The following is a 26,308-nucleotide window of genomic DNA, read 5'->3' on the forward strand; positions in this document are numbered from 1 at the left end:
CGTGTCCAGTGAAGACAGCGTTGTTGACACGCTCGCGTCCGGTGTAGAAAAGGTGCAGTTTATCACGTCCACATACTGATCTTCCCCAGGTGCCTTTTAGCGTGAGTATCTCTCTCCTTCACATCAGCGCTCACCGCAGTGAATGAGCTAGCGTCGGTCAGTGTACACTATCTAGTGTGATGCTCAATGTGGAGGAAGTAGCTTGGTTTCAACAAATGCTAGTGCGAAGGAATTTCTGAGCTCTGAAACTTACAGTCATTGTTTATGGTACAATGACATATCAAAAGATCAAATGTGATTCCTCATGTCATGACTCCAACAATGCCATAATAAGGTCTTTATTTTTATTATTTTGATCAAACTGTGCCAATGGGCTGTCCTGGTCATTCTTGTTTGAAATAGATGAACACAATGAGGATCAGAATGATGCGCAGCCAGCGGACGCTTGAAAACATGTATGAAGTATGATTTATCATTACATAGTGTCAAGAACTTTTAAGATCAGAAATTTTAAATGTGGAGATTGGAGAACTGCATGTTTTAGTCCAGGATGAAAAACCCGCCTTTTGTCTTAAAGGGTTAGTTCACCCAAAAATTAGCCCATGATTTACTCACCGTCAAGTCATCCTAGGTGTATATGACATTATTCTTTCAGACAAATACAATCTGAGTTTTATTAAAAAAATGTCCTAGCTCTTCCAAGCTTTATAATGGGAGTGAATGGCTAAAGAAAATTTGGAGCCCAAAAAAGTGCATCCATCCATGATAAAAATACTCCACACGGCTCCGGGGGGTTAATAAAGGCCTTCTGAAGCGAAGCCATGTGCTTGTGTAAGAAAAATAGCCATATTTAGAACTTTATAATCTAAAATAACTAGCTTCCGCCGTACGCATACTACGCAAGTCGACTTGCGCCACGAGTAACCTGTGATGCGTGTATGACGGAGGATGTAGGAGTATCGTAAGCTTAGACGCCTCTCGCGGTTTAAACAAATAGGGCTGTACAACAAACTGAAGCTCCTCTTCTATTATATAGATATCCTCCGACATTTCAAAATTCCTAATTCACAACCAGTGTTTTGTTTTGCTCTTTCGTCTGAGTTTCCACGTTCATCATGTGTCGCCGTCGGGTCAGGGGTTACTCTTCCACCATAAATTAATGCATATGGCCGTCTGTTGGAAGCTAGTGATTATAGTTTATAAAGTTTTAAATATGGATATTTTCTTTACACAAACGCATGACTTCACATTAGAAGGCCTTTATTAACCCCCTGGAGCCATATGGATTACTTTTATAATGGATGGATGCACTTTTTTGGGCTTCAAATTATCTCCAGCCATTGACTCTCATTATAAAGCTTGGAGGAGAATGGACATTTTTTAATAAAACTCTGATTGTATTTGTCTGAAAGAAGAATGTCATATCCACCTAGGATGACTTCAGGGTGAGTAAATCATGGGCTAATTTTAATTTTTGGGTGAACTATCCTTGAATTCACCTGTTTGAATAAAAAAGTGTCACCTTTGCTTCATACAGATACAATAATTTTTAGTTAAAGTTGATGTCCAGTACAGTACAGAAATGTAGGAGGTCAAATACATACATCTAAAAAGTCAGCACAATATAACGAGTCGAATTTAATAGTGATAGATTTCGAATATTTATTTCAAATATGTTTTACTTCAATACAAAACTTAAGCATGGCAAAACTTTCACGAAAGGTTCTTGCACACATACACTATATTGCCAAAAGTATTGGGACACCCCTCCAAATCATTGAATTCAGGTGTTCCAGTCACTTCCATGGCTACAGTTGTATAAAATCAAGCACCTACGCAAGAAGACGCCTCTACAAACTTTTGTGAAAGAATGGGTTGCTCTCAGGAGCACAGTGAACTCGAAAATTTCCTCACTTCTAAATATTCCACGGTCAACTGTTAGTCGTATTATAACAGTGGAAGCAATTGGGAACAACAGCAACTCAGCCACGAAGTGGAAGGCCATGTAAAATCACAGAGCGGGGTCAGCGCATGCTGAGGTTCACAGTGCGCAGAAGTCACCAACTTTCTGCAGAGTCAACAGCTACAGACCTCCACACTTCTGTGGCCTTCAGATTAGCTCACCAACAGTTCATAGAGCTTCATTGAATGGGTTTCCATGGCCGAGCAGCTGCATTCAAGCCTTACATCACCAAGTGCAATGCAAAGCGTGTGATGCAGTGGTGTAAAGCGTGTGATGCAGTGGAGTAAAGCGTGGGATGCAGTGGAGTAAAGCGCGGGATGCAGTGGTGTAAAACATGGGATGCAGTGGAGTAAAGCGTGGGATGCAGTGGCGTAAAGCGTGGGATGCAGTGGCGTAAAGCGTGGGGTGCAGTGGTGTAAAGCGTGGGGTGCAGTGGTGTAAAGCGTGGGGTGCAGTGGTGTAAAGCGTGGGGTGCAGTGGTGTAAAGTGTGGGGTGCAGTGGTGTAAAGCGTGGGATTCAGTGGAGTAAAGCGTGGGGTGCAGTGGTGTAAAGCGTGGGATGCAGTGGTGTAAAGCGTGGGATGCAGTGGAGTAAAGCGTGGGGTGCAGTGGTGTAAAGCGTGGGGTGCAGTGGTGTAAAAGCGTGGGGTGCAGTGGTGTAAAGCGTGGGATGCAGTGGAGTAAAGCGTGGGATGCAGTGGAGTAAAGCGTGGGATGCAGTGGAGTAAAGCGTGGGGTGCAGTGGAGTAAAGCGTGGGATGCAGTGGAGTAAAGCGTGGGATGCAGTGGAGTAAAGCGTGGGATGCAGTGGAGTAAAGCGTGGGGTGCAGTGGAGTAAAGCGTGGGATGCAGTGGAGTAAAGCGTGGGATGCAGTGGAGTAAAGCGTGGGATGCAGTGGAGTAAAGCGTGGGATGCAGTGGAGTAAAGCGTGGGATGCAGTGGAGTAAAGCGTGGGATGCAGTGGAGTAAAGCGTGGGATGCAGTGGAGTAAAGCGTGGGGTGCAGTGGTGTAAAGCGTGGGGTGCAGTGGTGTAAAGCGTGGGATGCAGTGGAGTAAAGCGTGGGATGCAGTGGTGTAAAGCGTGGGATGCAGTGGTGTAAAGCGTGGGGTGCAGTGGAGTAAAGCGTGGGATGCAGTGGAGTAAAGCGTGGGGTGCAGTGGTGTAAAGCGTGGGATGCAGTGGAGTAAAGCGTGGGGTGCAGTGGTGTAAAGCGCGGGATGCAGTGGTGTAAAAGCGTGGAGGTGCAGTGGAGTAAAGCGTGGGATGCAGTGGTGTAAAGCGTGGGATGCAGTGGTGTAAAGCGTGGGATGCAGTGGAGTAAAGCGTGGGATGCAGTGGTGTAAAGCGTGGGATGCAGTGGTGTAAAGCGTGGGATGCAGTGGTGTAAAGCATGGGATGCAGTGGAGTAAAGCGTGGGATGCAGTGGAGTAAAGCGTGGGATGCAGTGGAGTAAAGCGTGGGGTGCAGTGGAGTAAAGCGTGGGGTGCAGTGGTGTAAAGCGTGGGGTGCAGTGGAGTAAAGCGTGGGGTGCAGTGGAGTAAAGCGTGGGGTGCAGTGGAGTTAAAGCGTGGGGTGCAGTGGAGTAAAGCGTGGGATGCAGTGGTGTAAAGCGTGGGGTGCAGTGGAGTAAAGCGTGGGGTGCAGTGGAGTAAAGCGTGGGGTGCAGTGGAGTAAAGCGTGGGATGCAGTGGAGTAAAGCGTGGGATGCAGTGGAGTAAAGCGTGGGGTGCAGTGGTGTAAAGCGTGGGGTGCATTTGTGTAAAGCGTGGGATTCAGTGGAGTAAAGCGTGGGGTGCAGTGGTGTAAAGCGTGGGATTCAGTGGTGTAAAGCGTGGGATGCAGTGGAGTAAAGCGTGGGATGCAGTGGAGTAAAGCGTGGGGTGCAGTGGTGTAAAGCGTGGGATGCAGTGGAGTAAAGCGTGGGGTGCAGTGGAGTAAAGCGTGGGGTGCAGTGGTGTAAAGCGTGGGGTGCAGTGGTGTAAAGCGTGGGATTCAGTGGAGTAAAGCGTGGGGTGCAGTGGTGTAAAGCGTGGGATTCAGTGGTGTAAAGCGTGGGATGCAGTGGAGTAAAGCATGGGATGCAGTGGAGTAAAGCGTGGGGTGCAGTGGTGTAAAGCGTGGGGTGCAGTGGTGTAAAGCGTGGGATTCAGTGGTGTAAAGCGTGGGATGCAGTGGAGTAAAGCGTGGGATGCAGTGGAGTAAAGCGTGGGGTGCAGTGGTGTAAAGCGTGGGATGCAGTGGTGTAAAGCGTGGGATGCAGTGGTGTAAAGCGTGGGGTGCATTTGTGTAAAGCGTGGGATGCAGTGGAGTAAAGCGTGGGGTGCAGTGGTGTAAAGCGTGGGGTGCATTTGTGTAAAGCGTGGGATTCAGTGGAGTAAAGCGTGGGGTGCAGTGGTGTAAAGCGTGGGGTGCAGTGGAGTAAAGCGTGGGGTGCAGTGGTGTAAAACGTGGGGTGCAGTGGTGTAAAGCGTGGGGTGCAGTGGTGTAAAGCGTGGGGTGCAGTGGAGATGTGTTCTCTGGAGTGACTAATCACTCTTCTCTGACAGCCAATCTGATGGACGAGTCTGGGTTTGGCGGTTGCCTGGAGAACGGTACTTGCCTGACTGCATTGTGCCCAGTGTAAAGTTTGGTGGAGGGGGGATTATGGTGTGGGGTTGTTTTTAGGGGTTGGCCCCTTAGTTCCAGTGAAAGGAACTCTGAATGCTTCTGCATACCAAGACATTTTGGACAATTTCATGCTCCCACCTATGCACCAGTGCACAAAGCAGGTCCATAAACGCATGGATGAGGAGTTTGGTGTGGAGGAACTGGACTCCTGCACAGAGTCCTGAGCTCAACCCGAGAGAACAGCTTTAGGATGAATTAGAGTGGAGACTGAGAGCTTCTCCTCCAACATCAGGGACCTCACTAATGCACTTCTAGAAGAATGGTCAAAAATTCCCATAAACACACTCCTAAACCTTGTGGAAAGCCTTCCCAGAAGAGTTGAAGATGTTATAGCTGCAAAGGGTGGAGCAACTCCATATTAAACCCTACGGATAAGTTCATGTGCATGTAAAGGCAGACGTCCCAAAACTTTTGGCAATGTAGTGAATATTAACAAGACCTGAATAGATTTGATTTGTATCCTTTTTTTCCCCCTCTCCTTTTTATACATTTATATATATCATATGACAATAAAATAAAATGGATAAAAGCAGTACTTTTATGTGTCTGTGGTGATGAAGCATAGCTAATTTTATTAATGTTTTTAATTATAAAACATTGTCATGGTTAAATCATTATTGATCATTTTCCAATAAAGTTCAGCACTATTTGACATTTAATTGTGAGTTTTTTTCATATTATTGATAATATTTTTATGAGTTTTCTTCATAAATCTCTCGGCCAATTGGACGCAAAGTCCACAGTCAGCCGACGTCTATTTCCCGATCTTTCGAATCCAGTGGAAGACAGTGGTTTACGTGTCGTCAAGCCCTTAAGACACCATTTCTTGCAAACTGAACTGATCTGTACAGGCTGAACAAGTCATTTTTTCTGTTAAAACGACGTCACAAAATTTGAGCTGTGTGCTTGTCCAATGAGAAGAAACTCCTCTTCGCTGTAATGCGTGAGAATGATTGCAGCAGGAAATCAGACGTGACGTAACTGAACCCCAGAAACCAAGAAAAGAGAAATGCTTTTGTCAGAGGTGTTTCTCCTTCAGCTTGCTTGCATCCATTTCCTCCCTTGTTGTTCCTTTCTCATTCTAAGAATTGCAATGATCATTGTTTCCATCAGTCTATTCGTATTTTATTTTCACCAACCACCATCAAGTCATTCATATTTTATCATTTGTGTGTTTAGTTCTTGTTGAGTTTTTTCAAACTTTCCTACATTTACTGAAGTGTACTGTAATTTCCGGTGTTTTCTGATTGTTTGCTGCCGGTCCTCTCACAGACTCCCACTGTGCCGAAGCACAAGTCTTCCTCCTCGTTCACTCCCTTCATCGACCCGCGCCTCCTCCAGGTGTCTCCGTCCACCGGCAGCGCGCTCAATAACGCTGGTGAGTGTGTGTGAGAGCCAACGGGGCGCTTCTGCTGCTCTGGGAGAACACTAGGGATGAGTTAAAAAGTATTTGTGTGGTAATCAACATTATGCCTCAGATAATCTGTGTCAATCGTTTGACCTTTCTCGCAGATCTTGGAAAGTGCTACAAATTTTCATTAAAAAGTGAATAAAAAAATAAAAAAATATATTTATATATATATATTTATATATATATTAAAAGAAAAAAAATGCTTACAGCAATTGAGCCTCTTTTTTTGGACAAATGAAGAAATGATTTCCCCTTAAATTCTCATTACCAGAACGCACATTTTAGAAAACCCCATTCTCAATTCTGTTGACCTTTTTTTCCTATTAAAATTATTTATACACCAGACTAGTATTTGTTGTACTGCATTTAATTTATTGACTTAAAAAATAATAATAATTGGAAATATGAATGAAAAAATTTAAGTGCATTACAGTAATCAGAATTTGGGGGTAAATATTACCTTATTGTCATGAAAATAATGTCAAAATAACTTAATGCAACAAATATTCTCTTAATTGTTGCTGTGTTTTGTTTTTCCTGTGAGGAGTATGTATTTATCCATATACATACAGTACACTCACGTAAAGCAATTATCATCCAACTCTAATCCGATAAATACGATTGAGTCATGAAGATGTTTAGATGATATAAACATTAAGACCATGGTTTTCTGTGAAGCTGTGTGTGTGAAAGTGCTACCCAGATAAATGTGAGTTGATTTGCCCAAACATCGTGATGTTCCTCAGGTTACAGTAATGATGCTCGACTGCAGGAGGCTCTGCGTCAGGACGCGTCCCGTAAGGGTTCGGTGGTCAACGTCAATCCTGTCAACACTCGGCCACAGAACGACACGCCAGAGATACGCAAATACAAGAAGAGGTTCAACTCTGAGATCTTGTGCGCTGCTCTGTGGGGTGAGTCCAACACCAGTCCAACACACCAGTCCAGCACACCAGTCCAGCACACCAGTCCAACACACCAGTCCAACACACCAGTCCAACACACCAGTCCAACACACCAGTCCAATACACCAGTCCAACACACCAGTCCAACACACCAGTCCAACACACCAGTCCAACACCAGTCCAACACACCAGTCCAGCACACCAGTCCAACACACCAGTCCAACACACCAGTCCAACACACCAGTCCAACACCAGTCCAACACACCAGTCCAACACCAGTCCAACACACCAGTCCAGCACACCAGTCCAGCACACCAGTCCAGCACACCAGTCCAACACACCAGTCCAACACACCAGTCCAACACACCAGTCCAACACACCAGTCCAGCACACCAGTCCAGCACACCAGTCCAGCACACCAGTCCAACACACCAGTCCAACACACCAGTCCAGCACACCAGTCCAACACACCAGTCCAACACACCAGTCCAACACACCAGTCCAACACATCAGTCCAACACACCAGTCCAACACACCAGTCCAGCACACCAGTCCAGCACACCAGTCCAGCACACCAGTCCAGCACACCAGTCCAGCACACCAGTCAAACACCAGTCCAGCACACCAGTCCAACACCAGTCCAACACCCCAGTCCAACACCCCAGTCCAACACATCAGTCCAACACACCAGTCCAACACCAGTCCAGCACCAGTCCAACACACACACCAGACCAACACACCAGACCAACACACCAGTCCAGCACACCAGTCCAACACACCAGTCCAGCACACCAGTCCAACACCAGTCCAACACCAGCCCAACACCAGTCCAACAAGCTCAATCAAAGGGTCTGTGGTCTCGATTTGCCAGTGCACATTGATGCATGTATTTCTTACACATGCCAAACATTATTTGGATTAGTTGTACACTGATTACGTCACAGTAATTGAATTGAAGCCTAAAGGCGTGTGCACACAGCACCATTATTGCATGCACTTTTCGCCGACGTTTAACGTCTTGGGACTAAACAAAGGGCGCCAATGTGAATATGCACACCGACGCACAAAACGCCAGGCGTAAAAACGTTTTTTTTTTTACGCCTCGGGTTAGGTTTTTTTGGTTTGAAACTGGCCAACCAATGAGATTGGCGCTTTTGTTCATGTGTCTGGAGCTGCTGAAGTTACAGTACCTGGTGCGCTCAAGCACAGAACGGTTTTGCCCAGAACACATTGATAGAAGACGAAGAAGAAGATGCAACGAGGCAAGATGAATACTGGTCTCTTCGGTGTCTGAACACAAAGAACTTTGACAAACGTCACAGCGACTACAAAAATCTGTTAGCAAAAAGTGTGTGAATGGTGTTGGCAAGCACTTAAATACTGGCTCTCTTCTTCTGTGTGACAAGCGGGTGTCAGAAGTGTAAAGTTGCGCAGCGCCACCTTGTGTACCGGGGTATTTCTGTTTTACAATAAGCACCATCTACTTTCAGGGAGTGAATTTGCATGTTCACTCGGCGCATCGGCAGTGAAAATCACTTGTGTATGAACACAAAGACCTGTCGAAAAACACTGGCGATAAGCGCGCGATAGTCGCCCTAGTGTGTACAGGCCTTTAAGCTGTGAAGTGAAACTTCTCTCGACTCGCGGCTGCAAGAATCCAGTGCTACAGAAACACAAGACTGAAATCACAGCGAAACTTGGCTTCAGTCTCTTTACCAGAGAAATGCTGGTCTCACATTTTGCACTTATGTACATTACTTTTATTAATTACATTATGTGTCCTAAATATATTCTTCTTCTATTAACTTCAGGGCATGATTGAGTGCAATCTATCTGTTATTGCATGGAAGTCAATATGACATCGCCACAGTTAACTTTCTTAAAGGAGAACTCTGGTCAATTTTAACATTGAGCTCATTTTTTTGTACATTTGGAGTGCTGTCAATACAGAGAACAACGACAAAAATCGGTGTTGCCCTCTTTTTAAAATTTGCACCCTGTTGACTTCAATGGGGCAAGTTTTAAACCTGCTTTTAGCCTCTTAACATCCTTGATGTGTCATTACAAGTGCACAGGTCATGTGAGTGATTCCTGCGCATAGGTTTAGTACCTATGATCACGCGCGTGAACTCGACAATCGACTACTGTGGACTTCGACTGAAAACAGGATGTAAATACAGGTATGTGCGCTGGCTGAATAAACATCATTTTTATTAATATCTTTCACATCTACTGCAGTCAGATTCACCCGCGTTCACTCCGAAGGAATCACTCACATGACCTGTGCACCTGTAATGACACATCAAGGATGTTAAGAGGCTAAAAGCAGGTTTAAAACTTGCCCCATTGAAGTCAACAGGGTGCACATTTTAAAAAGAGGATAACACGGTGTAGGAAACACTGATTTTTGTCGTTGTTCTCTGTACTGACAGCACTCCAAATGTACAAAAAAATGAGCTCAATGTTAAAATTGACCGGAGTTCTCCTTTAATAAACACTCCTGGTCTTCTTGTGTATGACTGATCAGTGCGTGTTTCCCCCAAAGAAAACCAACATTTGATCGTTCATCAAAATAACCTGTTCTGCCTCTGAAGCAACTTTCCTTTCCATGAATATTTGGTATCAGAAAATGGTCACAGAAGAGGAACCGGCTTTGAACAGTTTAATTCTGACTCGACACTAGAGTTCACGGGAGTGATGTTAGATAAGTGTTTAAGAGAGTGAGTTAAAGCAGTTTTTCCTCTGTTTCTCTCTCTCCCTCAGGTGTTAATCTGTTAGTCGGGACAGAGAGCGGACTCATGCTTCTGGATCGCAGCGGTCAAGGGAAAGTCTACCCGCTTATTAGTCGTAGACGCTTTCAACAAATGGATGTTTTGGAGGGACTTAATGTACTAGTGACAATATCAGGTACCGAAGCCTTGTACAGGATCTCTGGGTATTGACCTGTATGTAGGAGGATGTTTCCGTGTGTTCGTGCTTTCAGTGTTACATAACATCCTCTCTTGTGATTCGGTTCTCTTGCATACCTTCACAAACAATGTAGTTCCCCTATTTTCTTCTATTTCTGTCTGTCTTTGTGGTAAAGTCTCAGACATGACAAAACTGTGCAAACCTAGTTTTAAAATTGTAGTGACACATGCTGTACTTTATCATGTTTAGACATGTTGAAATGTTGCATGACACACAGGAAGTCCTGTACTTTACGTTGAAGTTGCTTAGTTATTTAGACTGGCTGCAAATTCTTTATAAATGTAAAAGGTGTATAGAAGTAATTTGTTATATGGCAAATTCTTTGGAAATGTTTGGTCTTTTTTCCATTATATTTGAAAAGGTTTCAGCTCAGCCATGAAATCCTATAACCCTAAAGCTCTAGTTTATTTAAGCCCTGGTTGAAGATCAGTGCAAAATCATGATTTCCTTACAGTATTCTTTCGATTCTCTCTTCAGTCTTATGGGAAAATACAGAGAAAATGTCACAATTTATCATACATAATTGCTAGAACATTTTATATATATATAAACGGAGTTAAATTTGTTAAATAATGTGACTAAGTTCAGTAAGTGGAGGTTGAGGAGATTCCCCCCTTCCACGTGTAAAGCGCTCTGAGTACCTAGAAAAGCGCTATAGAAATGTAATGAATTATTATTATTATAAGTCATGGGCACAGACACAAAGCGCACATGTTGATTCCAGCTTCCAATCCTAGGGAAGAAGAATAAACTGCGTGTGTACTATCTTTCGTGGCTGAGGAACAAGATCCTCCACAATGACCCTGAAGTGGAGAAGAAGCAGGGCTGGACCACCGTTGGAGACCTGGAGGGCTGTGTGCACTACAAAGTCGGTATGTGTTCCTATCCAAAAGATTCCCTAAAACAAAGTCCTGGTTTGTTATATCTACTCTGCAGAAAACACCTTAAAGAGGTACTTTAATGAAGTCTTGATCTGGTTATCCCTGTCATTGCTGCACAGTATTGCACTGACGTCTGTTGTTTGTTTGGTCTGTAGTGAAGTACGAGAGGATCAAGTTCTTGGTTCTAGCCCTGAAGAATTCAGTAGAGGTGTATGCGTGGGCTCCCAAACCATACCACAAATTCATGGCTTTCAAGGTGACGAACCTAATATGTCCATGAGAACGAGTCAAGCAGGATGTGCTGTTGTAAACGGTTTGCTCGTCTCTTAGCGGCGAGGTGTATAAAGTTATACTATAACGATAACGGCACAGAGGAACGATGTTGTTGGAATCACTCTGGAGGTTCAGACAGTTGACAGCCAATCAGAATCCATCCTGCTTAAAAGAGCTTGAGCATTTAATCGCAGTGCACTTATAATAAGCAATATTGTGCGTTAGTGTGGACGCTAATATAGTTATTATATAGTTATAGTTATCATCCTTAGTGTAAATGGGCCATGTTACAAATAAATATGTAATATTTATTACGTATGCTGATATTTATAGTAAAATTTAAAAAGAAGACTAATCTCACAATAAAACCATGATGACATTTCTCTCTTTCTGTGGTAGTCGTTTGGTGATCTGGTGCACAAGCCACTGCTAGTTGACCTGACAGTTGAAGAAGGCCAAAGGTTAAAGGTCATCTATGGGTCCTGCTCTGGGTTTCATGCCGTGGATGTCGACTCAGGAGCCGTCTATGACATTTATCTGCCAACTCACGTATGTATTGATAGTGCAAAGCATTCGATTTTTCCAGCAGCGTTTCCCAGCCTTCATCTTCCTCTCTCTTTGTTTTGTTGTAGATTCAGATGAGTATCCAGTCGCACGCCATCATCATCCTGCCGAACACGGATGGCATTGAGCTGCTGGTGTGTTATGAAGACGAGGGTGTGTATGTCAACACCTACGGCCGCATCACTAAAGACGTGGTGCTCCAGTGGGGCGAGATGCCCACATCTGTTGGTACGTTAATCATGCCTACAATGCTATTCACTCATTACTCTATTGTTACAATATTTCTATTTTTAGAAGGCCAAGTACTATTTTGTTAGTAAATATCTGTCAGTATGTTTGCATGAAGTAATAGTCAAGCTGCAGTGGTTTTTGCATAGTTGAGCTACACTGTCCAAGTATACATGACACAATGCATATTGGGATATGTGAAGCACTAAATGCATGTGTTGTGCACATGCTCTGACAGAGGCGTTACACGACGAGGCCAATTGCTGCCTGATTTATGCAGATGAAATGAGCAGCAACTTTTGAGAGCGACTGCCAATGTGCATGTGGTTCATATCCTGTCATAAATTGCAATGTCTTCAAGACGGAGAAGTTAGTTGCCGTATTAAGGTTTTTATGTTAAATAAAGGCAACTCGCCTCAAACTGTTTGTCGGGGGAAATGGCTCGGTGCTTGTTTTCTCTTTTTTAATCAGCGTTCTCTCCAGCCTACAGTACCGTTGGACATGGACTTTATCCAACTGCACAACTCTGCAGGCTGGTACATTTGCTTCTCTTTTATATTATACATTTATGCTCTGATTGCGTTTATATATAGTCTTTCCCCTCCAGAATGTTTACTTTTAGCTGAAATAAAACCTTACAATACAGATAGTTTAAAAGCAGCTTTAAACCGATAAATGGGAAAATAATGATTCAATGATGCAAACAGAGTTCAATTCTGCTGTAAAGCAGCTCTAAAAAGAAAATAGTGTCATTGTTAAGGTCAGTTCAATGTTGATTTAATTTCGTTCAATAACTGTGTAAAGATCATCAAATATGAAACGTTCAATTCATCTATAAAGCAGTTCTGGAGAAAACAGTGATGTCATCATCAGCTCAGTTAGTGTCTCCAACTAATGAAGCCAGAGGCGACAGTGACGAACACAAACTCCATCAGTGACAGAACTGAGGAAAACCCTTGAGAGAAACCAGACTCAGTCGCTCAGTTCTCCTCTGGCCAACGACGAACACTGTGTTATTATGATACGGCTGCATCAAGTCAGGTTGCATATATAGTATCATTCAGCATATTTCATCCAGTTCCTTCTGCTTGAATATTGTGATGCATCACGCTGGCATACGGAGGAGTTGAAGCTGGCCATAGAGTCTGTTCTGTGCAGGACTCGTCTGTGCCGATGGCTGTCATGTTTTCACAGGGGATCTGTCTCTACGGCTCGTCTAGAGTTCATGGTCTTCACTGACATTCAGGGCTGCATTGTGGTCGTGTCTAGGCGCAGGTACTCCATCTGATCTGGATACGGCCCGGATCCGGCTGACTACATCATGCGTTGTGGTCGTGTCTAGGCGCAGGTACTCCATCTGGTCTGGATCCGGCCCGGATCCGGCTGACTACATCATGCGTTGTGGTCGTGTCTAGGCGCAGGTCCTCCATCTGGTCTGGATACGGCCCGGATCCGGCTGACTACATCATGCGTTGTGGTCGTGTCTAGGCGCAGGTTCACCATCTGATCTGGATACGGCCCGGATCCGGCTGACTACATCATGCGTTGTGGTCGTGTCTAGGCGCAGGTCCACCATCTGATCTGGATACGGCCCGGATCCGGCTGACTACATCATGGGTTGTGGTCGTGTCTAGGCGCAGGTCCTCCATCTGATCTGGATACGGCCCGGATCCGGCTGACTACATCATGGGTTGTGGTCGTGTCTAGGCGCAGGTCCTCCATCTGATCTGGATACGGCCCGGATCCGGCTGACTACATCATGGGTTGTGGTCGTGTCTAGGCGCAGGTTCACCATCTGATCTGGATACGGCCCGGATCCGGCTGACTACATCATGGGTTGTGGTCGTGTCTAGGTGCAGGTCCTCCATCTGATCTGGATACGGCCCGGATCCGGCTGACTACATCATGGGTTGTGGTCGTGTCTAGGTGCAGGTCCTCCATCTGATCTGGATACGGCCCGGATCCGGCTGACTACATCATGGGTTGTGGTCGTGTCTAGGTGCAGGTCCTCCATCTGATCTGGATACGGCCCGGATCCGGTTGACTACATCATGGGTTGTGGTCGTGTCTAGGCGCAGGTCCTCCATCTGATCTGGATACGGCCCGGATCCGGTTGACTACATCATGGGTTGTGGTCGTGTCTAGGTGCAGGTCCTCCATCTGATCTGGATACGGCCCGGATCCGGCTGACTACATCATGCGTTGTGGTCGTGTCTAGGTGCAGGTCCTCCATCTGATCTGGATACGGCCCGGATCCGGCTGACTACATCATGGGTTGTGGTCGTGTCTAGGCGCTAGAAGTTTTCCCAGCTCAGGTTGACCTAATTCAGGGCGCCTAATAATCCTTTAATGGATTTGAATGATAGAAATGTGATAGTGTGTTATGTTTATGCCAGGTTAAAGAGATGTGTTTTAACTGAGTTTAAACCGAGTGTGTCCGCTTCCCGAACAATTCCAGGAGTTTGAACATTAAATAGGAAAAGGATCTACCGCCAGCAGTAGATTTTAATATTTTAGGTATTATCAACTGACCAGATTTTTAGACTGCAACAAACATGAAGGGCTATAATGTGTTAAGAGCTCGCTCAAGTACTGGGGAGCTAAACCATTCAGGGCTTTATGAGTAATCAGCAGGGTTTTAAAAAAAATGCAGTTATTAGGGGCTTTCACACAGGGTAGTTCAAGGAACTATTAATAGTATCAATCTAGCAAGTAAAGAAATTCATAAAGCCATTACTCCTGTGCTTTTTGGAAATGCCTGGAGTTGAAGCTTTATTTCTCGGTAATTTAGCCACTGTAACAAATAAATATCTGTAGGCAGATAAACTGTCCTTCCATGTAATGCGAAATACCTCTAGTTTTGTTTTCTTACAGCTGCATTTTCCAGGCTGCTTTCTTGAGGGCCAGAGTGTACTTATTATACCATGCTGTCTGACTATATCCTTAATCTTCTTAAGTGCAAAGGAGCAACCATGTCTAAAGTGCTAGAAAAGAGAGTCAATAGTTTCTGTTACAACATCAAGTTCTTCTAAGCTAAGTAATCTTTAGTGGAAGAAGTGATAGTTTTACCATATTTGTTATGGAGTCAGTTTTGCAGCCTTGACTAAATCATGTCACCTTAATTTATATAGCGCGTTTTACAATAAAGATAGTTTCCAAGCAGTTTTACAGTGATAATAAGAAATGAATGCGACAAAGATTGTTTTGGCTGTACAGCAGCTCTAGAAGAAAGTCATTGTCCAGCTGAAGTAAGTTTTTAATTGATTAATTTCCTTTGTAAAAATCATTAGTTATCAACTATGGGGTCGCTTACACGACACCGTTTTCAAAAACAAAAATAAGAAAACTTATAATGCATTCTGGCTGTTCATTTACACAACAACGACATTTTGGTGGCCTGAGAACACAATTCTCATTCTTTGTTTGAAATAGTTTTTTTCCACAATTTTGAAAACGATACCGTTATAATCTCTGTGTAAACTTAAAAAACATGAATCTGTGAAAACGGTGACGGCGTGCACATGGATATTACGTGTTTAGTCTATAGGTATGCTCGTTTGAATATATGCGCGGGCGTGTAGTCCTTCTTTACAAAGTGACATCGCCAATTACTTGTCTGACCTGGATAATACTAGCCTGGGTTTCCCCATGCTGCCTTGAGCGCAGCGCGATTTTATTCACGCTGCTAGTCAGCATGGATTCCATGGACCAGATTTTCGCCTCAGCTAGGGAACCAATCACAGAACGGGGAGGGAGCAGCAAGACGATGACGACACCTATGCGACACACCAAAGCAGTTTGTTTATATCTATGATCCAACATGACAGACGTAAAAATATATGCATATTTTTAGGAACACATCTACAAAAATATGCCTGTATTTCAAGTTGATAAAATCATTTAAAATCCACATCAGTTTATTTGTGCCAACACGCCACGCCCTCCCAGGATCTATAACGTTACCTAGGCCAGTGGTTCCCAATTCCAGTCCTCGTGACCCGCTGCTCTGCACATTTTGTAGGTCTCTCTTATCTGACACACTCAGTTCAGTTCATGGAGTCTCTCCTAATGAGCTGATGATCTGGTTCAGGTGTGTTAAATAAGGGAGACATACAAAATGTGCAGAGCAGTGGGTCACGAGGACTGGAATCGGGAACCACTGACCTAGGCTACTTTCACTTTTAAAAATTCATCATATCCGCACGCGCGATCTGCTTGCAGTTGTCGAGATGGATGCTGAGGAGTTGAAGAAAAGAATAGCTAGTGGAGATTATAAAGTTGTCGACAATACGTCATCAAAAATCAAGTCCAGTGTGTGGGAGAAATTTGGAGTTATCTGAAGAAAATATTGTGAAAGGCTTTGCTGCAAACATTTTCGTGTTGGATAGCTGCAAATGTGGAACTTCATCCCTGAGGAAGCACACAGAAACTGGGGTAACAAAGCAGTTCTATCGAACGGTATTTTTCATATTTAACACTGTTAAGTATGTGTGGTGTGCAGGGCGTGTTTGAACCCAAAATGGTCAGATGTAGGCTAGACGAAATTGCGTGGCAGATATAGTGTTGTAGCCGCGTCTGTTCGATTGGTAAAATGTGATAAGGCTACTCAGTTTTGTGGTAACGTTAGCCATGTTCTTCATGTATCGGCCTTTTGACAGCTTCGGCTGAAGTTGTCCTTGTGTTAATTGTCGTGTAATAACTTCTGTGTGACCTGGCAATAAATAATTTTGTAAGTGTGTCTATAATGTGATAGTCTAAACTGATTTTATTTCGGGTGCGGGTCGGGTGTCGGTTCTATTTTAAGCGGGTCGGGTCGGGTGCAGATTTTAATTAGTGCTGCTGTCGGGAAACGGGTCGGGTGCCGTTTTAAGCACTGCGGGTACGGGTGGGTGCGGATTTACAAAATCGGACCCGTGCAGGACTCTGGTGTACACATAAATCTCTGACCCATCGTCGTCTTCTTCGTTGAATATCTGTCGCTCTACATACGTCATCTGGTATAATTGAAACGATTGGCTATGAGCTACGTACAGGCGCATTTGATAGAGATTTGTAGCGCCCAATAAACAGCTCTGGGCATTCGTAAACCACGCCTCAAATACGAGAAAATGAACATGTGGTTCCCAGACCACGTCTCAAAGAGAAAGAGGTCTGACGTTAGCCAGGCTAGGATAATACAGCATTTTTAGTCTGTGAGTGTGTCTGCTTCTCAAACAATGCTAGGAAGACTATTCCAAAGTTTTGGTGCTAAATAGGAAAAGGATCTACCGCCAGCAATAGATTTTTTTGATATTCTAGGTATTATTAACTGGCCAGAGTTTTGAGATCGCAATAGATGTGAAGGACTATAATGCGTTAAGTACGCGGAGTACTGCGGAGCTAAACCATTTAGTGCTTTGTAAGTAATTGGCAAGATTTTAAAATGTATAAAATGTTTAATTGTAGGGCTGGGGCAATAAATCGATGCATCGCGATTTGTGGATCAATTTCACGATGTCAATCGGGATTTATCACTTACACTATATAGCTTAAAGCACCAGCACTTCAAAATAATTATATTTGAAACTGGACTTCTCAGTAATACTGAATATATTACTATAAATTACAGCAACACCACCCCCTTTGCCTTTCAGACGAGGCTCAGGTTTATAACAGTAGTCTTGCGGGGTGGACTCATTTAAAGTAATGTAATCGCTTGGTTTTAGCCAGGTTTCTGTCAAACACAGCACATCTAGATTATAATCTGTAATCATATCATTAACAATAAGTGCTTTTGAAGAAAGCGATCGAATATTCAGCAACCCAAGCTTTATAATTTCTTCATTTGTATTATATAGTTTTTTTTATTTGTTGAACATTAATTAAATTTTTACCCTTAAATGGGTTTTAGGAGTTTTTTGTATTTCCAAGTTCGGGGAACAGACACAGTCTCTATATGATGATAGCTAGGTGAAAGAGGCTCTATGTGATGGGATTTATCTGACCTTGGTGACGCGAGGCCGCTAGCAGACGGTCGGTTTAGCCAGTCTGTCTGCTTCCTGACCTGAGCCCCAATTCATGTTTGAGCTCTAAGACTATGTGCCATATTACTAGAGAGAAGAGCAGCACCATCCCAGGAGGGATGAATACCATCTCTTTTCAACAGGTCAGGTCTGCCCCAAAAACTTTTCCAATTGTCTATGAACCCGATGTTATTCTGCAGACACCACTTAGACAGCCATTAAGTTATGACAGTATGCTATGTATCAGAGCATATTACCAAACCAATGTACTAGGTTCGCTAAGCTAGTCGCATCCAAAGCAGTATCTAGAGCCTTTGCATTCTTACTATCCTCGATTAAAGTTTGGACGCGTGTCTCTAGTTCTGAAATCTTCTGTCAGCCTGACTATCTCCCTGCCTGTGAAACCCTAAACGTGGCAGGCGGTGAGAGTAACAATAACTGGAGAAGATGTGGTGACTCAACATGTTTGTTTATTGATTTCGACTTACCAGAGTTGTTTTGATGGCAATACATGACTCACCAAAATCCTGTTGCACTCGTTGTTTTCTCCTCAAATCTCACCCAACTCTTCAGCGACTCCAGCCTCTCCAGCACCTCGTACCCAATGTGGCCACGGAGCCTTGCCTCAAACCCGCCCCCAACGCTTCTCTGGTGATCCTAGTGCCTGTCATAGGTTCCTGACCCAATGTACCCTGATGTTCGATCTCCAGCCATCCTCCCTTCCCCTTGAACCAGTCAAATATGGCTTAAATCATGATTCTCCTTTCGGGAAGGGCCGTGTCATGGGTGACAGATTTGTGTGAGGTTTGTTCTGAGCCAAGTTTAAGCCTGTATTTGCACGGTCTCCTACCGTGAAGTGTCCTTCCTTCATCTCTAGCTGGGCAGCCGCAGTGTAGTTGAATATGCCATCCAGTTTAGGACCATCACAGCGGAGAGCAGCTGGAACAGTGAGGCCCAGAAAGTAGCTTTCCAGAATTGGCTTATGATGGATAAGACACTAGCTATGTGTGAAGCCGTGTGAAATCTAGAAGCACTGATAGATGTGTCTGTGTGTGGTAGGATATTCACAGCTAGTTTATTCCTCCTACTCTAGAACCCATGCAGATAGGAAGGTTGACTCCTGCACTGAAGACTGAGTCTGAAGGATGAAAGCGATACTGTTGTCTATACTGCGCTCAACCTGCTCAGAGCTAAGGGCACTCGTGACCATTCGGTATTGTAAATGTAGTCACTGTTGTGTGTTGTCAACACTAATCAACGCTCTTATGCAGTGTCTAATTACAAAATAGCAGAGGTTAGAGGTCAACCCTGCTCCTGGGAACCCACTGCCCTGCAGAGTTTAGCTACCACCTTAATCAAACACACCTGAAGCAGCTAATCAAGCTCTTCAGGATCACTTGAACATGCAGGTGAGCAAGAGCAGGGTGGAATTAAACGTTTGCAGGATAGTGGGTCTCCAGGAGCAGGACCTCTGCAATACAGCTCAAGAGAGAGACTGAATTTAGCCTATCATACGGTACCAGTTAGTGTGTATTTGTTATTTTATTTAATTTCTTACCTATATTGTTTTGTTTGTCTTGCAGCTTATATTCGCTCTAACCAGATCATGGGCTGGGGAGAGAAGGCTATAGAGATCCGCTCTGTAGAAACAGGCCACTTGGATGGAGTTTTCATGCACAAAAGAGCACAAAGACTCAAGTTTCTGTGTGAGAGAAATGACAAGGTGAGTCTTTACATCATCTTTTTGTGTTTTTGCTGTAAAATCAGTTACTGGGCTATACAAGGAATATATTTTTGGAATTTGGATTTTGGATTAAATGGTTATTTTTTCTTTCTGCAAAATATCACCAATTTGGGGGTAAAATGTGACCGGTTCCTGACAGGACATTATAGATGCGAGGATCAGGTGTAACGTCACCCGAATCCGCTGCTAAATATAAACCATCCACCCACACCTATGATTTTCTCTGATTTAGATAGCCGCATCCGATCGCCACATTACAGTTATTCTAATTCTCAGTGTTAAGCATGATGATAGCCAGCAGCCATCTCACCCTGTAGCCCAAGACTGGTCACCCACTGAAGCTAAGCTGGGTTGAGTCTGGTCAGTGTCTGGATGGGAGACTCCTGGGAAAACTGTGTTTAGTGTGGGAGTTAGTGAGGCCAGTAGGGGGCGCTGCTCACTCTGTGGTCTGTGCGGGTCCTAACACCCCAGTATATTGAGACAAGGACACTACACTGTCAAAGAGCACCGTCCTTCAGATGAGACGTTAAACCGAGGTCCTGACTCTCTGTGGTCATTAAAAATCCCAGGATGTCCTTCGGAAACGAGTAGGGGTGTATCGCTGGTGTCCTGGACAAACTTCCCCATTGGCCTCTGTCCATCATGGCCTCCTAATCATCCCTATATATATATATATATATATATATATATATACAGTAAGTGTATATATATATACATACAGTGCAAAACTGCAATGGAAACAGTTTTTGCACATTTACAGTCACCTGGCGCGTTGTGTTTGGACAGAATACGAGACAGAGTTCTTTACTAAATTCATAAAAGACAAAAGAATGACAGAAATAATGGATTCTAAACCTCAAAGAAATGCCACAATCAAGACCTCGAAGCAGAAATGAGTGAGAAAAACCCAGAAGCACCTCATATGTGCCGCTCATAGTATAAGGGTCTTTCCTTGCCATCAATGCTTGAATAACACGTCTACGTTTTCTTCCATTTATAATAATAATGTCTAGTGCGGTACGTACATGGCTGTGATATATTTAAACCTACCAACGTCCGTTGCCATGATTTTTGGAATGACTTATCGCGAGAGGAAAAAATGACGTTTTAGTCGCATAACATTGGTTAATGGAAACGCCGTCATTTCGCAATAGTTTTTTATCGATATTTAGAAAAAATCGCAAAAGTTTTGCGCAAATCTGTAATGGAAACGCGCCTACTGTCTCCTCTCCACCAGTAAGCTGGTGTGTGTGTGTGTGGTGGGCGTTCCGGCACAATATGGCTGCCGTCGCATCATCCAGGCGGAGCTGCACATTGGTGGTGGTTGAGGAGATTCCCCCCCTTCCATGTAAAGCGCTTGAGTGCTGAGAAAAGCACTATATAAATGTAATGAATTATTATTATTATGAAACGGTATCATATTACACTGAAGTAGGCTGCTTTTAAATGAAACATTTATTTAAAGTAAAAGTTCTTCTTTGGCAAAATTTAGTTTCCTTAAATAAACACAGGTTTTACTCCCATCAGAATAGAAAAACCACTGTTTCCGTCACCGCAACTTCCCAAACACACACACACAAGAAATGATATGCATTCAGCCCAAGCTAAGGCTGGATATTGGCTTTATGAGTTGGTCATATACAGCAGCCGTTACATATCACACACCCAGCGTTTGATTCGTCCTGGTTAACTATTAAACCACTGCCACTGAGCATAATGTTATGCTTTCTTTCCTGGGAAAATAAAGTTTTCCTTTATTGATTTTCCCTGAAGAGATATACACTGTTGTTGAAAGATGTAAAAAGAGCGATGCGTGTTCATTGTGTGTTACAGTCTAATGATGATTATATATTCAAATCAACACATTAATGATTTATCTCTCATTACTGTTGTCCGTGGATATAAGCGTGATCCTCGCTTCACTACAGCACATGCTCTGGACTGGTTTAGTGAGATTCACCCTGATAGACTAAATGAGTTGATATGTTGAGTGTAAACTGATAGTGATAACTCGAGCTGTGATTATCTGTTGAGTGTGTAACCTCTGAGAGAAAGCTCTGCTAGATTCAGTCTGAACGGTGTGTGAGTAGTAAGATGCTGTTGGTTTGTGTCCTGCAGGTGTTCTTTGCATCTGTGCGTTCTGGAGGATCTAGCCAGGTGTACTTCATGACTCTGGGTCGGACCTCTCTGCTCAGCTGGTAATCGACAGCATCGACCCCTGATCCACCACTGACGTTCTCCACGTGATCGGCTGAGGCCAGGCCACACTAACGCCCAGAGCCTGCTGAACGACTGACAAACACAAATCGAATCTGCGTCCTTGTGCAGCGTGCTGCATGAGGAACTGGCTTGAGTATTCTACAGTATTATTGCTAGTCTGTGTAAATGTCTTTCTCTAGAGTTTAATACAATCTGACTCAGCTGAGAGGAACGGTGAAATCCTGCTAATGTGTCTCTCAGTCACAAATAGTGTCATAACAATGGTGAAACACGAAATGGCTTTTTGTCCTGTATTTTTATTTATGGGTTATTTATTTCTAGGTTTTTTTTTATTCGTTTGTTTTTACTAAGCAGAGTAGTTACAGTAATGTGGAAGGTGTCTGAGAGGTCTTTATGGACCGTCTTATGAAGTCAGCTAATGGTCATGTGATGTCAACAGGAAGCGGACAGCTGTGTTAGCCTCGGGTTTGCTTTTGGCACGTCAAAAACATGGATTTGGATTAATGTCAATTTAACGTGGACTGTCCTGTGCCACATCTTTTCTTGTTTTCTCTCGTTTCCCTTGTTTTCCTCTGCCACTTGTCCGATGACAGTGGCCTCATTCCTACATTGAACTGACCAATCCGTATCTGTTTAAGAAGTATCTCCACTGGCCCTGAGAAGTGTGCATCCAAACCTTGTGCCCTATCCTAATGTTTTGAAGAGCGTATGCTAGAAACCGCGAGTGAAAGCTAGTTCTGCCATTTTATGCACTGGACTTGGAAAACTCGTCCTGAAACTGAACCGAACGGTCCACTCATCCAGACCAGAAACCGTAGTTATAAAACTGACGTTTGATTCATTTAACGTATGATTGTTTATGATGCCCTTTGTTCCAAGATATGCGTTTTTCATCAGGCAGCGACAATGTTAATCTGAGAATACAAGTTTCGACATCCCCGTAATAACTTAATCTCAGTTATGGAAACATTACCTTCAGTTTTATGAGAAAGACTGTCTTGGTCATGGACTATTATTATTATTATTATCATTTGTAACTGAACTGTATATATTTAATAAAAGGCAGGACTGTGCTGTTAAGTAATTGAACCACATGAAAAGGAAGGGATGAGCATGCATGAGTCGAGAGACGCTCTCCACAGAAAGCTTTTCGGTGATTCTAGGGTTTTTAATATTATTATTGTTTTAGTTTTATATCTTTTCTTTCTCAAAGTTTTCACACACAAACTTAGTGAATCTGTATGATTATGTCTATTATGATTTCTGGAGTTATTTTCTCTTTTTAGTTCATGCCTCACTTCTGCTCTCCCCACACACAGTATTTATAGATTTATATGTTCTATAATTTTTACATTTCTGTTTCTTGTGATAATTAGTATTAGATTTGATTTTAGTATTTTAACAAAGCTGTTAAACTTTCAGTGAGTTAAAAGAAGAACGTGAATTGTGCCAGTGGCAAAAACTAAAAGTGAAGCATACATGTTTAGAAACTGGACTGGCGCTCTTTTTCCCTTTGTCCTAAGCTTTAACTTTGAAGATCCCTCAGTCCCACACACAGTTAGGACACAGCGAGCGACTGTAGGGGTTCAGTTATTGCCCATATACAGTAACTTTGAAGATCCCTCAGTCCTTCACACAGTTAGGACACAGCGAGCGACTGTGGGGGTTCAGTTATTGCCCATATACAGTAACTTTGAAGATCCCTCAGTCCCACACACAGTTAGGACACAGCGAGCGACTGTAGGGGTTCAGTTATTGCCCATATACAGTAACTTTGAAGATCCCTCAGTCCTTCACACAGTTAGGACACAGCGAGCGACTGTGGGGGTTCAGTTATTGCCCATATACAGTAACTTTGAAGATCCCTCAGTCCCACACACAGTTAGGACACAGCGAGCGACTGTAGGGGTTCAGTTATTGCCCATATACAGTAACTTTGAAGATCCCTCAGTCCCACACACAGTTAGGACACAGCGAGCGACTGTGGGGGTTCAGTTATTGCCCATATACAGTAACTTTGAAGATCCCTCAGTCCCTCACACAGTTAGGACACAGCGAGCGACTGTGGGGGTTCAGTTATTGCCCATATACAGTAACTTTGAAGATCCCTCAGTCCTTCACACAGTTAGGACACAGCGAGCGACTGTGGGGGTTCAGTTATTGCCCATATACAGTAACTTTGAAGATCCCTCAGTCCCACACACAGTTAGGACACAGCGAGCGACTGTAGGGGTTCAGTTATTGCCCATATACAGTAACTTTGAAGATCCCTCAGTCCCACACACAGTTAGGACACAGCGAGCGACTGTGGGGGTTCAGTTATTGCCCATATACAGTAACTTTGAAGATCCCTCAGTCCCACACACAGTTAGGACACAGCGAGCGACTGTAGGGGTTCAGTTATTGCCCATATACAGTAACTTTGAAGATCCCTCAGTCCCTCACACAGTTAGGACACAGCGAGCGACTGTAGGGGTTCAGTTATTGCCCATATACAGTAACTTTGAAGATCCCTCAGTCCCACACACAGTTAGGACACAGCGAGCGACTGTAGGGGTTCAGTTATTGCCCATATACAGTAACTTTGAAGATCCCTCAGTCCTTCGCACAGTTAGGACACAGCGAGTGACTGTAGGGGTTCAGTTATTGCCCATATACAGTAACTTTGAAGATCCCTCAGTCCCACACACAGTTAGGACACAGCGAGCGACTGTAGGGGTTCAGTTATTGCCCATATACAGTAACTTTGAAGATCCCTCAGTCCCACACACAGTTAGGACACAGCGAGCGACTGTAGGGGTTCAGTTATTGCCCATATACAGTAACTTTGAAGATCCCTCAGTCCCACACACAGTTAGGACACAGCGAGCGACTGTGGGGGTTCAGTTATTGCCCATATACAGTAACTTTGAAGATCCCTCAGTCCCACACACAGTTAGGACACAGCGAGCGACTGTAGGGGTTCAGTTATTGCCCATATACAGTAACTTTGAAGATCCCTCAGTCCCACACACAGTTAGGACACAGCGAGCGACTGTGGGGGTTCAGTTATTGCCCATATACAGTAACTTTGAAGATCCCTCAGTCCCTCACACAGTTAGGACACAGCGAGCGACTGTGGGGGTTCAGTTATTGCCCATATACAGTAACTTTGAAGATCCCTCAGTCCCACACACAGTTAGGACACAGCGAGCGACTGTGGGGGTTCAGTTATTGCCCATATACAGTAACTTTGAAGATCCCTCAGTCCTTCACACACAGTTAGGACACAGCGAGCGACTGTGGGGGTTCAGTTATTGCCCATATACAGTAACTTTGAAGATCCCTCAGTCCCACACACAGTTAGGACACAGCGAGCGACTGTAGGGGTTCAGTTATTGCCCATATACAGTAACTTTGAAGATCCCTCAGTCCCACACACAGTTAGGACACAGCGAGCGACTGTAGGGGTTCAGTTATTGCCCATATACAGTAACTTTGAAGATCCCTCAGTCCCACACACAGTTAGGACACAGCGAGCGACTGTGGGGGTTCAGTTATTGCCCATATACAGTAACTTTGAAGATCCCTCAGTCCCTCACACAGTTAGGACACAGCGAGTGACTGTAGGGGTTCAGTTATTGCCCATATACAGTAACTTTGAAGATCCCTCAGTCCCACACACAGTTAGGACACAGCGAGCGACTGTGGGGGTTCAGTTATTGCCCATATACAGTAACTTTGAAGATCCCTCAGTCCTTCACACACAGTTAGGACACAGCGAGCGACTGTAGGGGTTCAGTTATTGCCCATATACAGTAACTTTGAAGATCCCTCAGTCCTTCACACAGTTAGGACACAGCGAGCGACTGTGGGGGTTCAGTTATTGCCCATATACATCAGTGACCTGGAATAAATTCACCTGGAACAACAAAAAAAAAGAAGAAAGCAAAGATTTTGTAAATCTAATGTTCATTGTTGTGTTTTATTTTAAGATATTGTTTTCTATATTTCAACCATAATTCTTGTTATTAATAATAATAATAATAATACAGATGGTGTTTCCTCAGCGCTGCTTTGACTTTCTGAATATGTTCTTGGCTGACTGGTTGTCTGTTTTCAGTCGTGGCACTGTATCGTACGTCCTCTCTGTATACGACAGGAAATCCTGTCTTTTCCTGATGGTCCTTTTGTTTTTCTTTGAAAATAAAATCGGTTTACTTAAAGAAGTGATGCCCGTTTCATTTTTCCTCTTCATAAAGTATTCCTAACCTAATGTCAGGACATGACTTCTGATAATGGTCTCGGTTTGGAGAAAATGCTTCTTAAAGCCTGAACCAATCCCTATATCTGCGTACAGTACATGTCTCGGGCAGTTCACCCCGAGAGCCTTTCACTTAATGCTAATCTTTCACTTAAAATGAAAACAACAAGTCTCATTCACAATCTGAATCTGTATATGAACATGTTCACAACAAATCATGATACATCAATAACT

At 43.7% G+C, this 26,308-nt stretch overlaps 1 protein-coding gene across 2 annotated transcripts in view; it reads left to right on the top strand.

The window, feature by feature from the left end:
• Positions 1 to 25,216, top strand: part of LOC311298449 (mitogen-activated protein kinase kinase kinase kinase 4-like) — an 86,163-nt gene extending 60,947 nt beyond the window's left edge. For both annotated transcript variants that reach the window (XM_084421371.1, XM_084421372.1), the window contains 9 exons: positions 5,906 to 6,011; positions 6,791 to 6,958; positions 9,713 to 9,856; positions 10,657 to 10,791; positions 10,956 to 11,056; positions 11,473 to 11,622; positions 11,706 to 11,865; positions 19,451 to 19,590; positions 21,730 to 25,216. In XM_084421371.1, coding sequence (XP_084277497.1) covers positions 5,906 to 6,011; positions 6,791 to 6,958; positions 9,713 to 9,856; positions 10,657 to 10,791; positions 10,956 to 11,056; positions 11,473 to 11,622; positions 11,706 to 11,865; positions 19,451 to 19,590; positions 21,730 to 21,813 — 1,188 coding nt within the window. In that variant the 3' untranslated portion in view covers positions 21,814 to 25,216. The remainder of the gene's footprint in view (positions 1 to 5,905; positions 6,012 to 6,790; positions 6,959 to 9,712; positions 9,857 to 10,656; positions 10,792 to 10,955; positions 11,057 to 11,472; positions 11,623 to 11,705; positions 11,866 to 19,450; positions 19,591 to 21,729) is intronic.
• Positions 25,217 to 26,308: the final 1,092 nt, after the last annotated feature.

Source organism: Rutilus rutilus, assembly GCF_951802725.1.
Source record: "Rutilus rutilus genome assembly, chromosome: 10".
NCBI lineage: Eukaryota > Metazoa > Chordata > Actinopteri > Cypriniformes > Leuciscidae > Rutilus > Rutilus rutilus.